Genomic DNA, 12,718 nt, shown 5'->3' on the forward strand with positions numbered 1-12,718 from the left:
GTCACAAAATAATAATAGTTTTTGAAGATAACAAAACATTTTTCCATTTAACACCGACTGGGCTTATACCATATTGTGCCATTAGCCAAGAGCCACGAAAATAGCTTCTCTATATTTTTAGATAAGCATCAACAGACGCTTGGTAATGGCGGTTAATAGCTATTGATCTGACCGAATAATCTTCGAGTGTTCCACCATATCGATAAGGCAAACTACCAGACGTAACATATTTATCTATGTTTAACCCTCTTAAAACTATTGGGTTATTAATTTAACTAAAAGTAAACGCATGTGACATCCGTGCCAGGTGAATGAATATATTTGTGCATTCTGTGCATGGGAGCACGGGTGTGTATGTGTGTAATGAAAAATCAAATGTGGAAATCGCCAGGGAGGTGGAATCGAACCACTCGAACATGAATGGGATTGAAGCCTGCACGTCAGAGCACTGAAGATCATCTAGGTGATTACAGGCGGATAATCGAGAAGGTTTTATACCGTTGACGATTTGTCCGTTTCTGTCCGTTGAGTGATTATAGATTTGCATACAGTCGAGGGAAAACGGCCAGATATGGGATTTCTGTGTACTGTGTCAAGTGAGATATTTTTTTACATGGATGTAATATAAGAACATTTTAACGTTATCCTCATAATAGAAATCCATACTGACAATTTTGCCTGTTTTTGATTCTGCCACACTATTAGCTCTAGTCAAAAACACGAAAAAAGTGGAAATCGCCCGGAAGGTGGAATCGAACCACTCCGTCGTCAGTCGGCTACAAGTTTGAACCCCTGCACCCGAGACCACTGAGGATCATCCGGGCGATGAAAAAAAAGATCCACAGGAAGGCTTTATACCGTTGACGATTCATCCGTGTCTGAACTGAGGGATTATAGATTTGTATACAGACTGTTAAAGGCTGTCATATGTATGTGCTTCTTATATATATATGTGTGTGTGTGTGTGTGTGTGTGTATGTGTGTGTGTGTGTGTGTGTGTGCAGACTATGTGCACTTTTCCTGCTGAAAAAGATTCATAAAAATTATGTAGTCACGTTCTCTGTAAATTCGTCCATAAAGAAGCAGTTTATAGCACACAGGCGGGCCTGCGTGGCTCACTTGCTTAGCGCGCTGCCGCAGCGTAATGACTCTCTTTATTGGCTTTACTGGCTCTCTTACATTTGTAACCATAAAGGTTAACAGCTAAAGATCTGTCAGATTCAACTTTGGAAGTTCAACAACATTAAGTACCTACAGAAAATGCCAGTGATTTGTGCCCCATATTTTTATACAGGGTTATGTATACTTATGAATAAATGTAAATACAGTACGAGTTGCTGTCGCATGAATAAAGTGAGTGTATGTATTTAAAGTTTGCAAGGTAAAACGGAAGTGGAAATCGCCCGAAAAGTGGAATCAAATGTGTATGCAGTTATTAAAAATAATATTACAAGTGTTCAGTATAACGCAGCCCGTTATGTTTATCCTGGCCTGCCCAAAGAAATTCATACCGGCTATAATGTTTGTAGTGATTTCACACACTCTACTCGTAAAATCGTGTTCGAGTTATACCAAAGACTAGTGCTTACTGCTGCCTCGTTTGGCGGTAAGCAATGAGAGATTAAAGCCAGGAAACTACAAGAAGAACTAAATAAAAGCAATGTTAGCCTCGGTTATGAGAATGTAGAACTAAGGTAAAATAAAAGTGACAAAAATCGCCCGAAAGGTGGAATTGAACCACTCCGATGTCAATCGGCTACAGGTTTGAAGCCTGCACCCCAGACCACTGAGGATCATCCGGGCGATTTCAGCACGATCATTAGCTAGGATTTATACTGTTGACGGTTCGTCCGTGTCTGAAGTGAGGGTTTATAATTTTCCTTACAGGTTAAGAAAGGTTAACAGATATAAAATTAATGTTTAGTAATAATTAAGAAATATTATTACATGGGTAAAGAATAAAAGTATTTTAACTTTACCATTGGAAAAAGATATTCATGCTGTACTTGATAAAGATTCAATTAAGTGTAAACGATGTTTTGCGCGAATTAATATATCTTGACGCCACATTGATCATATTACATTCATACTGTGGGAAGCTGTTGTTTTGAGTGAATGACTGACTGAGATTCAATACCACGTGAGCAATATTACAGTGGTATTATTTTATATATTTATTTGATTGGTGTTTTATGCCGTACTCCAGAATATTTTACTTATATGACGGCAGCCAGCATTACGGTGGGAGGAATCTGGACAGAGCCTGGTGGTACCCACGACCATCCGCATGTTACCGGCAGACCTTCCCACGTACGGCCGAAGAGGAAGCCAGAATGAGTTGGACTTGAACTCACAGCAACAGAATACTGGCGAAATGATATTTTGATACATCGCTCAAGATGATTATGGAGGGGACAATTGTATTTGTTTCCATCGCTTGGAATACGAACATCAACACGGTTTCTGAGTCTTGAAACGTGAAAGGCGCTGCGTACTCGGACGGACTTAATACGTGCGACACGCACTGGTACGTATTTAGAGTACTGAAGGACAAAAGATAGCTACTTACTAGAACGGCAGAGTAAATGCGTTACATCCTCAGACCACTAATGACACAAATGGCGATTTATCCGTGTCGGAACTGTGGCTAGATGAATTTGCATAACTCCCATTCGCCAACGAGTCAGCCGTTTCTGTGGTGTATATGAGTTAAGCCGTGAGTCATGGCACTTTTGACGTGTCTTTATTATACAGATTATATCTACAACACAGAATTATACACCTTTTTATCTCACGCACCGTGCGATGCCTCGTAAACTGTCACGGCACTAATACACCAAGCCCCACAGGCCCGCACCTGACCGAAAATATTAACCGTATGGCAGAGATCCGTGCAACCCGTGCGTGTGTCGCCAGTGATGCTTCATATGTTGGGCATGGTCTTACGCCTATATAGGTCACTAGTGGTTCACGTACAAAGGCAAATCGATGTGTACTGGACTATTTTGTAGGTCAGCGTGATATTTTACGTATATAATGTATATGTATGTCACAGCATGTCTGTCTGTCTGCCTGACACAAAACACGAAGCCAGATCACATGGTTGTTTCCACTAGATATTTCGACAGGAGTCTACTGTAGAATGTCATTAGCGTGACGTCAAAACATGCATACACTCATACTCGTTACAACTCATGCATCGCACTCTACCTTTCTCACCTTTTCTACCTACCAACTACGTATACATCACATGATAGACGTAAGTATTGATAAGAGTTTTTGGTAGCTACAGAACACATGCCCCTACCTCATCACCAGACAATGCATGAACTCTGATTCTTTCATTATATTGTTGTTGCACCGCTCTGATTCTTCCCCACAAAATCTATTATCAATGTCGTAAAAGTGAAGCATTCTTCACTATATGACATCAAACACCTATGAAATGAATGACATATTATGAGCCTTCTGTACATACACTCATCCTACTGTCTTGAAAGTTTCAACAAAGTACTGATTTTAAATTCATATCAACTGATACAGTAATACTGCTTTTTTGAATGCACTTTGGAACATGAATCAGAACAATAGCCAATAATATTTTCGATAGAATAATAATAATTTTTATTGATTTGAGTGGTGTTTTACGCCGTATTTAAGAACATTTAATAATGTATACATTGCCATAAAATGTTACCTACATGTATATCCGCATGTGTAAGACAATAAATACATATATTCTTAAATCAACTCTTCACGTATGTACAAAGAATAAAAGTACTCTCTAGATAATAATCTAAAACAACAGTTTAAGTTAAAGTTGCTGGCACAATGATTCTCTCCAATATCTTCAGGATCTTTATTTAAATGAAATATTCTAATTTATCATAAATACTCTATGGCAAGTTTTCGGTTGATTCTGATTTTGGCTGGCTGTCATTTTCGGAATAACAGTGTCTGGGTTGAATGTTTGCTGGTTCTGAAGTCATAGAGAATATACAAGAACGAGATTAATATTGCACATGGGTGTCTAAATTCACATATTGCACCAGATCGATATTCACACACAGATGTCTATATTCATATATTGCAACCAGATTAAAATTCACATACAGACGTATGTACTCACATATTGCAACCAGAGTGGGGCGAGATGGTTAGAGTGTCAGCGCGGCGAATAGCACAGAAGCCATTCACCATTAGGTTAAATCTAACTGTCTTCCTATCCGACCATACGTTTGAAGATCTGACATCAACTTGCAGATGGCCGTGGGTTTCCACCAGGCTCTGCCCGGTTTCCGCCCACCATAATGCTAGCCGCCGTCGTATAAGTGAAATATTCTTGACTATACGGCGTAAAACATCAATCAAATAAATACATATATCTGATTAACAAAGAAAGAGGTTAATGAATACGCATCATGAATTATAGAAGCCAGGTAAGGCCATCATCGTACTATCATTCCATCGTTGGGCAACATAAACTCAAGCAATCTCTGCAACATATATGTCTAACATATTTCACTTATCCGCCCTATTATACAATAAACTTTAAAGAAAATATATAAAGGCAGTATTTTTAACTTAAAGCGAGGGGGGCTTCGCGGCCTAGTGTCACTGGCCTCTCTCCAATGTGGTTGCTGGGAGTTTAAGTCGTTCCTCTCCAGTCTGACCTCTTCCACCATAATGTGACCAGTTTTCGTCGCCATACGTCATATTTATGCATTATTAGTACACACAGTTTACACTGTGTTAAATGACCGAATCCCTCAACGGTTTTTCCAGCTAGTTTAATAACAGCCAAACTGCACAAATCACACACGAACTTATCATTGTATCTACGTTTTTAGCAACCACTGCTCATTGACTAGGGCTACTAAAATTACTGTTCAAACAGGGCCTACAAGTGCCTGTTGTAGGTTTACGCCATTTACCAAAACCATCCAGTGACGTAGACTTATTTTAACCGTGTGAGTTTGAATGACAAACCGCTGAAATAGTTTTCGCTTCTGTGTCCATCAAACTTACCCTGCCACGTTTGACATCCTTGTATTGTCCTGGACTCTGGTTTACAGTCATGTTGAGCAGCACTAGTCATCACATCTGAGGGTGGAATGCCTGTTTTGTTTGTAAGAGAAGCCAGAGATAGTCATCAACAAGATTTATTCAAATTACACATATGTCCCAAGGTCACAATCTAAAGTGACAAATGGTATTAACTTGTTACCCAGGTTGTCATAAGAGACCGTGCAATCAAATCGAATCCAGTACACCTACCACAAAGTTTTGCCATCAGGCAGACTGTACACAACTATTTTTGAAAGTCAAAACTTTCGACGCGATTAAAAATAAGTTAATTTTTAGATTTAAGTAGTTGAGATTGAAAACTTAAGTATAATGTTAAAAAGTAAACCAGTAAGAAATGAAACACACCTGAAAGTAAACTTAACACGATTGTGAAAGTTTAAATGTTGCATTAAGTAAAAAATTGTTTTGTGCAATGGAAAAAAATGCATCACTCAGAGCTGAACCTTATTGTTTTATTATTTGAACAAAGCACTTACCTAACTACTAATAAATGAAAAAAATGCTTTGATAGAACAATTTTCGTTTTACATTAAAATATTTGTCTCGATAATCATACATTTTAGTATACATATTACGTATATATAACAGTCCTTCATTTTTCATTGATGTTAAATCTGTATTCTTACACTCATGGAAGATTTTTCTGAACACATCAAAATATAAGCCTCCGAAACAAGGTTCTAAAGACTGAAAATCCTCTCGAGACATGTTACATAACTTGTCTCCCCTGACATCTTCAAACACGGTAACATGGCGGGCGGAAGTTTCGTCATCGATCCCATGCCGCTTTGCCACAAACGCCATCCAATCAGAAACCTCGTTAGTTGTCCATCGGGATGGGTGAAGGTATGCCCATGCAGCCATCATTTTTTTCACAGTCTTTGGGTTAGAAATAAAGGAAACATGAAATATTCATTTGCGCTTTGATGTATCTGAAAACAAATTTAAAAGGATATACATGTAGTATACATGAAAATGCTAAAATTTTCGGAATTCTACGAAGACAAAGCTTTGTATTGAACCACAGATGTTTATTTACAAAATGTAATATATGTGTATGTCATATCACACAATATCAAGGTTTATATGATATTAATATTATTCTCTGCTATGATTTTAGAAATATGTTTCTATAGATTCCGCTTGTGACATTTTTAGTATCTCTAATAATTGACGTGGATAAATTCCTGGTGTGAATTACCAACAAAGGTGAACGTTTACGGTGGTTAGGACTAAGTACCTAGTGACTTGTAGATGTCTTTTGTTCGCATAATATTTTGTGTTTTGAGCTACGAAATCAACTGTATGACTTTAAGGGTTTTTTTTTGTAATTCAGTTCAAGAAATTGTGCAACAAACACCCCAAATCCTTCTTAACCAATGAGATCAGGTAGAATCCTGTTATTTGTTCATATATTTTTGTCGTCTTTATTCACTCAACAAGTTTGTATATTTGCATGCCACAAATAATACTTTGATTGTTAACTATAAATTCCATTCCTGGACAGTAGACTTGTGTACTTAGTGTTTACGAATCAGTTTCAACAGGATCTAATCGTCGGTTTGGCAATCCCGTCACATAAGACCATACAAAGCTTTCCCTATACGAGGAACGACCACACAACAAATCGCTGTCAGGACTCTATATTGATTAAACTAAAACTGCCGGGTGATTCCCCTTCACTCTCAAAAATCTATATTTTTCTTCTCTCATTCTTCCTCATCACAATACAGCTCGTGGTGTATGTTCAATAGTCTGATATGTGAGATGTGAGATGTGCAGACGTGGAGAGTTGACATGGTAAGCCAGCTCTCTCTTAGGCAAATTCAGCGTCATGTGTACATGTATAGACTTACGCCATGTGTATATATTGTGATTTCGTATAAAAGTGACTTTCTTCTTTACCTATGTCAGATTTGTGAGTACAGACCTTAAATTAGTTTATGACGAAGATTTAATTACAAGGTAGGGTAATGGTGTGTAATGATAAAATAATATCTGATCTAGGATATTCCTATTACAGGAAGAATAACATACGTTTATCCTACAGCTTTGTATACGGAACAGGATCTGACTTGAATCAAAGCGAATTTTAGTTGGGATATTCTTTTTTTTTTTTGACAGTGTGCAATGTTGTTATATGCTCTCTTTTAAAGAGTAAGCCGATTTATAATTGTAAGATACATTACGGTATACAATGTTCTATATATGCCAGAATGTACCAGATGTCTACTTTGAGTATTCTGGATTAATCCACACACACTATATCACAGCGTTTACAGTACTATAATGCATGAAAATCCGTGGAAAACTGAGTGTTTTAACAGTGTCATAAATAGTGCGTTTCCTACATCTCCGTAATAGAATGTATCTGTACAAATTAAACTCATGTATGCGCAAATTAACCATGCACTGTTTAAGCTGAGTTATCCATGGACATGTGAGCCTACATCTATAAGTATACTACATATATAATATGTACTACTAGTATGTAGTTTGTAAAATTAGTGCGAGTTTACATCGCGTTAGCAGGAGTTTAACGTTGGAAATAGTACAGCTCAAGCTTTCGCTGTAAATGGAAGTATAAGCCTACATGTGAACAACGCTGATACGCTACCAGAGAAAATATTTACAAGAAAATATTCTTAATGTTAGGCGTTACCACCACTGTTTATTAATTTTGTTGTAAAATTAAAACTCATATTATATTGTTCATGTACAAGACACAGCATACAGTGTTTTGAGGTGCCATTTATGGTTTCACGACCATTTGTGGTGAACAATATTTATGGTATTGAGTTTAACATTTTTATTCGCCAAGGTATGGATGGAATACTGACGAGGAAATAGTTTAAATTCATTTTAAATATTAGTCAGCCGTCGTATAAGTGAAATATTCTTGAGTACGGCGTAAACCACCAATCAAATAAATAAATAAATAAATAAATAAATAAATAAATCCTAACAGCAAAGTAAGACGTTAAACCCCAAACACTCATTCACTCGCTCACTCTTAACAACAAATAAACAATATGTTTAACAATGTGTATTGCAATATGCCATACAAATGGCTTCAAATCGAAATTTTCTTTTAATACCTAAACTAGCAACCTACACATACTGATGACTGTAGCACACCAAGCAGTATGTGTTATCTGAACTGTACACAAAACAGACACATTTACATAATAGCCCCAAAGCCCCAAACCCGCATAAAAAAGAAGATAAGAAAAAAATTGCGAACATAATATTGCTTCCTAACCAAAGTTTACCAAGTTATTAATTTTTTAGAAGTCTAAAAACGAAATGCTGTACAAAATATATGTACTGAACATATAGTCTATACATTTATACCCTCAACGTTCTCTCCAAAATAATAAGAGACATAATGTTTTCAAATTTCCATCCTGCACAACTAATCCTTACCTGATTCGTTTTGTATGATAGCAGCAAGAAACAATTTTATCACAACGAACTAATTCTAAACCATGTTAGAAACCCTGCATATATGAAATTTTAAAAATCATCAGTTTCTCCCTAATGCCTGTCAAATCCAAATATTTATAAGCCTGCCTCTGCTACATTTTCCCTTTATTATAATACAGCTGACTAAATCCTGAATATTGTTAGGTATCACTGCAGCCAGAGAGCGCTTAAACTAAGCTCAGTACTAAAAACGTTCTATGTTTTGTAAAATTTTCCCCAGAGAATAAGACCATATACAGCCAAGAAACTTTCTTACTAGTACTTTCTTAAATATACTAAGTGTTCTGCTATTTAGACAGGGTGAATGGGTCATTTTTTGATTATAAATCAGTGTCAAGGTATGTATTTAATGAAAAAGTATCGTTACGTGATGCATATAAGATGCGATCTTCCGTCTGGGATATGTGTCCGTATATTGAAGCTATGTATCTGACATGCGACATGTAGTGTGATGAAAGCATGTCTATATGTTGTAGGTTAAAGCCACTCTGACAAACCAACTCAATCAAACTAGCATTGCTTGTGTATGTACTCATAAATAATGCATCAACTAACACATTTCCATGACAGAGCAAACGATGACTGAATACATTTATGAAAATCTGTTCAAAACATCCCGAAATTTCTTTGTAACCTAAAGATCACGTGAGGCATCTGTCTATCATCAACAACAACAACATGGAAAAGGGCGAGTGCACCTATACAGTAACTATTTACACGTGTAAAAGGCCAAATTATGAAGTGATCCAAGTGAACAATGACACATTGACCTTGTAAATATTCTGGCTAGCATATGCAAGTAATCTAGGTGCATAATTAATATCTCGGGGTTTCACAGAGGTCATTTGTGGGTGGAAACAAAACAGAGTTGTACAGATGTCGAAAACTTTTTTACTTATAAATCCACCTATTTTCCACAAATGGATAATCTCAATTTTGTCTCTGTTTTTTGTTGTCTTTTTGATTGGATGGTGACATTATTAAGCTTGAGTAACACAAAACACTACTAAATGACAATCTTTGAAAGTTTCTTCATTACAATACTGCTTTAACAGTTTTAATCACTGTTCTTCCATTGGCGAATGCGGACAAATTTACAAACTTTTCCTACACTCACAACAGATTTCCATTTTTCTGTTTCCATATCAGAAAATCTATCGATCGTTCGAAAATCTTTCCATCTTTTCTGTTCAAAATATTTGGATGTTGTTGTTGTTGCTACTGCAAAGACGGTCCCTGTTTCATCTAGGGCTCTTACTGCGCAACTCACAGCGTGGGTGATAAATCAGCATGCCAGTTCAATAGATTTCACTACATGTAAGTTTTTGTTGGTCTAGATACACTTCTACAGAACTGACTAAAAATCCCGGTAATAGTCTTGCATGTAACTCCGAAGTAAACGGTATGCGTTCAGAACTACGCTGGTATTACCTGACCGATGTATAACCTACATCCGGGTACCTTGCCGGGTCTATCATGAAGGATGACTGGGCAGGTATTTTTTAAATGATTAACCATTCTCGATCACGACGGTATTCAAATACAACTGAATTATACAAGGCTGAGACGGATTTGAATTAATAAGTGTGAAAATAATCTGGTTCAGACTCAGAGATCCAAAGCGTTCCAGAACAGTACCAACGTTGCATTAACATAATCGGTGTTGAAAGCTCGCAACCATAGGGTATTGTAATCCTAGGCATACACAAATCTATCTAGCATCAAACAATACGCGTATCTTTCATGTGAATGTTTACTAAATTTTTGATAACCCGGCACTGAAAGGTTCTAGATTAGTTACGTTTTAACTTAATTACAACTACTGTCACTGCGCTTTTACCGAAGTTTGCTTAAGCCATGGTACAAGGGAGTTTGTAAGCTGTCACTATTTAAGTATTTACATGGACAGTCAGAATTAAACCCTAACTGAGGTTAACTGACTTGAGACCGTATGCATTCGCCAACAATTCTCGCCGTGTCTCCTCTGGTTTTACTTTCTATTCTGTAATCATTTGTATTAGATATGTCCGTCTTTATTGCATATAGGCCTACCTTTTCGTTCACAACCGGAACCTGTTATGCATCTACAATTTGTATTCATGCATCATTCCCTTATTCCCAGGCGACAGAATCTACAGATTTGTGGGCTGTCTGTGGATTATTTTCTCTTATTCGAGATCTAGTTCGAAGTAACCAAATTGCTCAAAGTAAACCACCCACCTTTGGCAAGTTATTCTGGAAAACTCCCCCGCCCCCCCGTGTGATACGTTGTATACACTCTGAAATGGGTTTAAATGAAAAAGAAAAAGCTGTTGATTCGCACATATAGGACAACACTGGCTTTTTAGAAGTCAGATCTTGAGTAAGCATTGTTTTTATACAAACTATTGATAAAATCAAACGCGTGGAAGAAAATAAAGAAATCAGGTAGATGGTTTTAATGCTTAAAATTCTTTATTAATTCTTAACCACTGCTGCAATAGGGCCTGACAAAGATGCAGCATGCACATACCTCTTACAGCGCATGAGTTTCCCTCTACATTCGCCTTACATCACTGCCATCACTATCAAATTCTGCGCAGAAGTCTTGAACAAAGCTGAAGTCACTGGTGTCATCGTGATGTGACAGGAAATGATGTCAGAAAACACAAACAATCCGTCGCAAAATTTACTTCTAATAATACTTTATACACAGTGATTCTCTTTATCTAAACTATGTACAATGATAGGGAATGATGTAAGAAAACACAAACAATCCGGCTCAACGGCTGTTTCTAATAATACTTTATACACATGCATTCTCTATCTAAACTAGGTACAACATGATTCTAACCAACACCGAAACAATTTTATTGATGACTGCTAAATAAATGGTTCCATGCGAGGACACATGTAGTGAGGCTAAGCCTAGACAAGCCTACGTGCGTCTCACAGACTCCAACGTTCAAGCGTGTCTAATTTAGGATGTCTAATTAGGGACTCATGTACTGCAACACTGGAACACACTTTTGTGCAGAATTATCGAAAATTGAAAGTGAATTTTTAGCAAAGGTTGATTGTTATTCTTGTACTTTGTTTTGGGCATTAAACCGCCACAAATTCTGAGTGATCATTCCACACAACTATATTTTCGCGTTGGAATAGGCCTACTGAGGAGGTTGGTCTGTAGTAAAATATTTATTGTTAGCCATCCGTCATGAAGAAATGTCCTGTGAGTGGATATGAGAACTGATTCGTATGAAAGCCGCGTAAGGCAACCATGGTACCATCGCACTATGGCCCCATCGCAATATAATGGCACAGTAGTAAGAAACGATGACACAATAGCACGAAGCCTCGTCACAATGGAACGAAGCGATGACACCATAGCAAAAGAAGGATGGAACGGTGATACGAACCCATGGGAGGAAGCATTGTTCCATCGCTTCACAGTATGGTGTCATAGTTTAGTTCCATGGAAGCAAGCGATGGAGCGATGCTGTAAAGCAATGGAATGATGCTACCTTGGCTGCATCGGGTCATCACTTTGTAATAACCTGTCATCTTTTCGTTCCATCGTTCCATAACTTCGCAGTATCGTGCCATCGCTGCCCAAAGGAAATAATTACGACGATGGCCTTAACAGGCTTCTAGAGTTCGTGACGCGTATTCATTAACCTATTTGTTTGTTATTTAGACATAAAGACAATACCGTACCACTACAATCTTTACATTATATCATCTTAGAACCCTACAATACCCAAGCAATGGCTCCCAGTTTAACTCTAACCTGAGCAAATTGTCTTCGTGAGCTGTCGAAGAGGAATCTTTTGCCTCTGTGGTGCAGCAAGTCGTCGTTTGTGAGCGTATTCCTTGTGAACTTGTGAACTGACTGTAAGACTAGAAAATAGCTTGTCTTTGCAACTCTTTCCGACAACAAATTTGCTGCTGGCCTTTGTGTTGGCTTGAATAACGCTCATCCTCAAAACAATTCCATGTATTATGCCCCTTTGAAGTCTAAAGCACCTTTATTGCCCAACATATCGGTGAAATATGTCCTTTAGAAACAGGCTATGAAAATATATGTATGCCATATAATAAAATCATAGGCAAACTTAATTATCAAAATAAAACACAGAAAACTGAAGACGTAGTTTCTTAATTC

The 12,718-nt window shown here is 37.3% G+C and overlaps 1 protein-coding gene and 1 non-coding gene across 2 annotated transcripts; both read right to left on the bottom strand.

Annotated features, from left to right (window-relative positions):
- Positions 1–1,716: 1,716 nt before the first annotated feature.
- Positions 1,717–1,803, bottom strand: Trnastop-uca (transfer RNA opal suppressor (anticodon UCA)). Its single transcript has one exon. It is a non-coding gene; the product is annotated as a tRNA-Sec (tRNA).
- A 2,036-nt stretch (positions 1,804–3,839) lies between these two features.
- LOC135466501 (uncharacterized) lies at positions 3,840–9,745 on the bottom strand. Its single transcript, XM_064744020.1, has 4 exons — positions 9,692–9,745; positions 5,715–5,967; positions 5,029–5,118; positions 3,840–3,979 (listed from the first exon to the last, which is right to left on the bottom strand). Exons 1-4 carry the CDS (start codon positions 9,716–9,718, stop codon positions 3,897–3,899), a joined length of 453 nt encoding a protein of 150 aa, XP_064600090.1. The 5' UTR covers positions 9,719–9,745; the 3' UTR covers positions 3,840–3,896.
- Between the last annotated feature and the right edge of the window lie 2,973 nt (positions 9,746–12,718).

This window comes from Liolophura sinensis, chromosome 6, assembly GCF_032854445.1.
Source record: "Liolophura sinensis isolate JHLJ2023 chromosome 6, CUHK_Ljap_v2, whole genome shotgun sequence".
Lineage (NCBI taxonomy): Eukaryota > Metazoa > Mollusca > Polyplacophora > Chitonida > Chitonidae > Liolophura > Liolophura sinensis.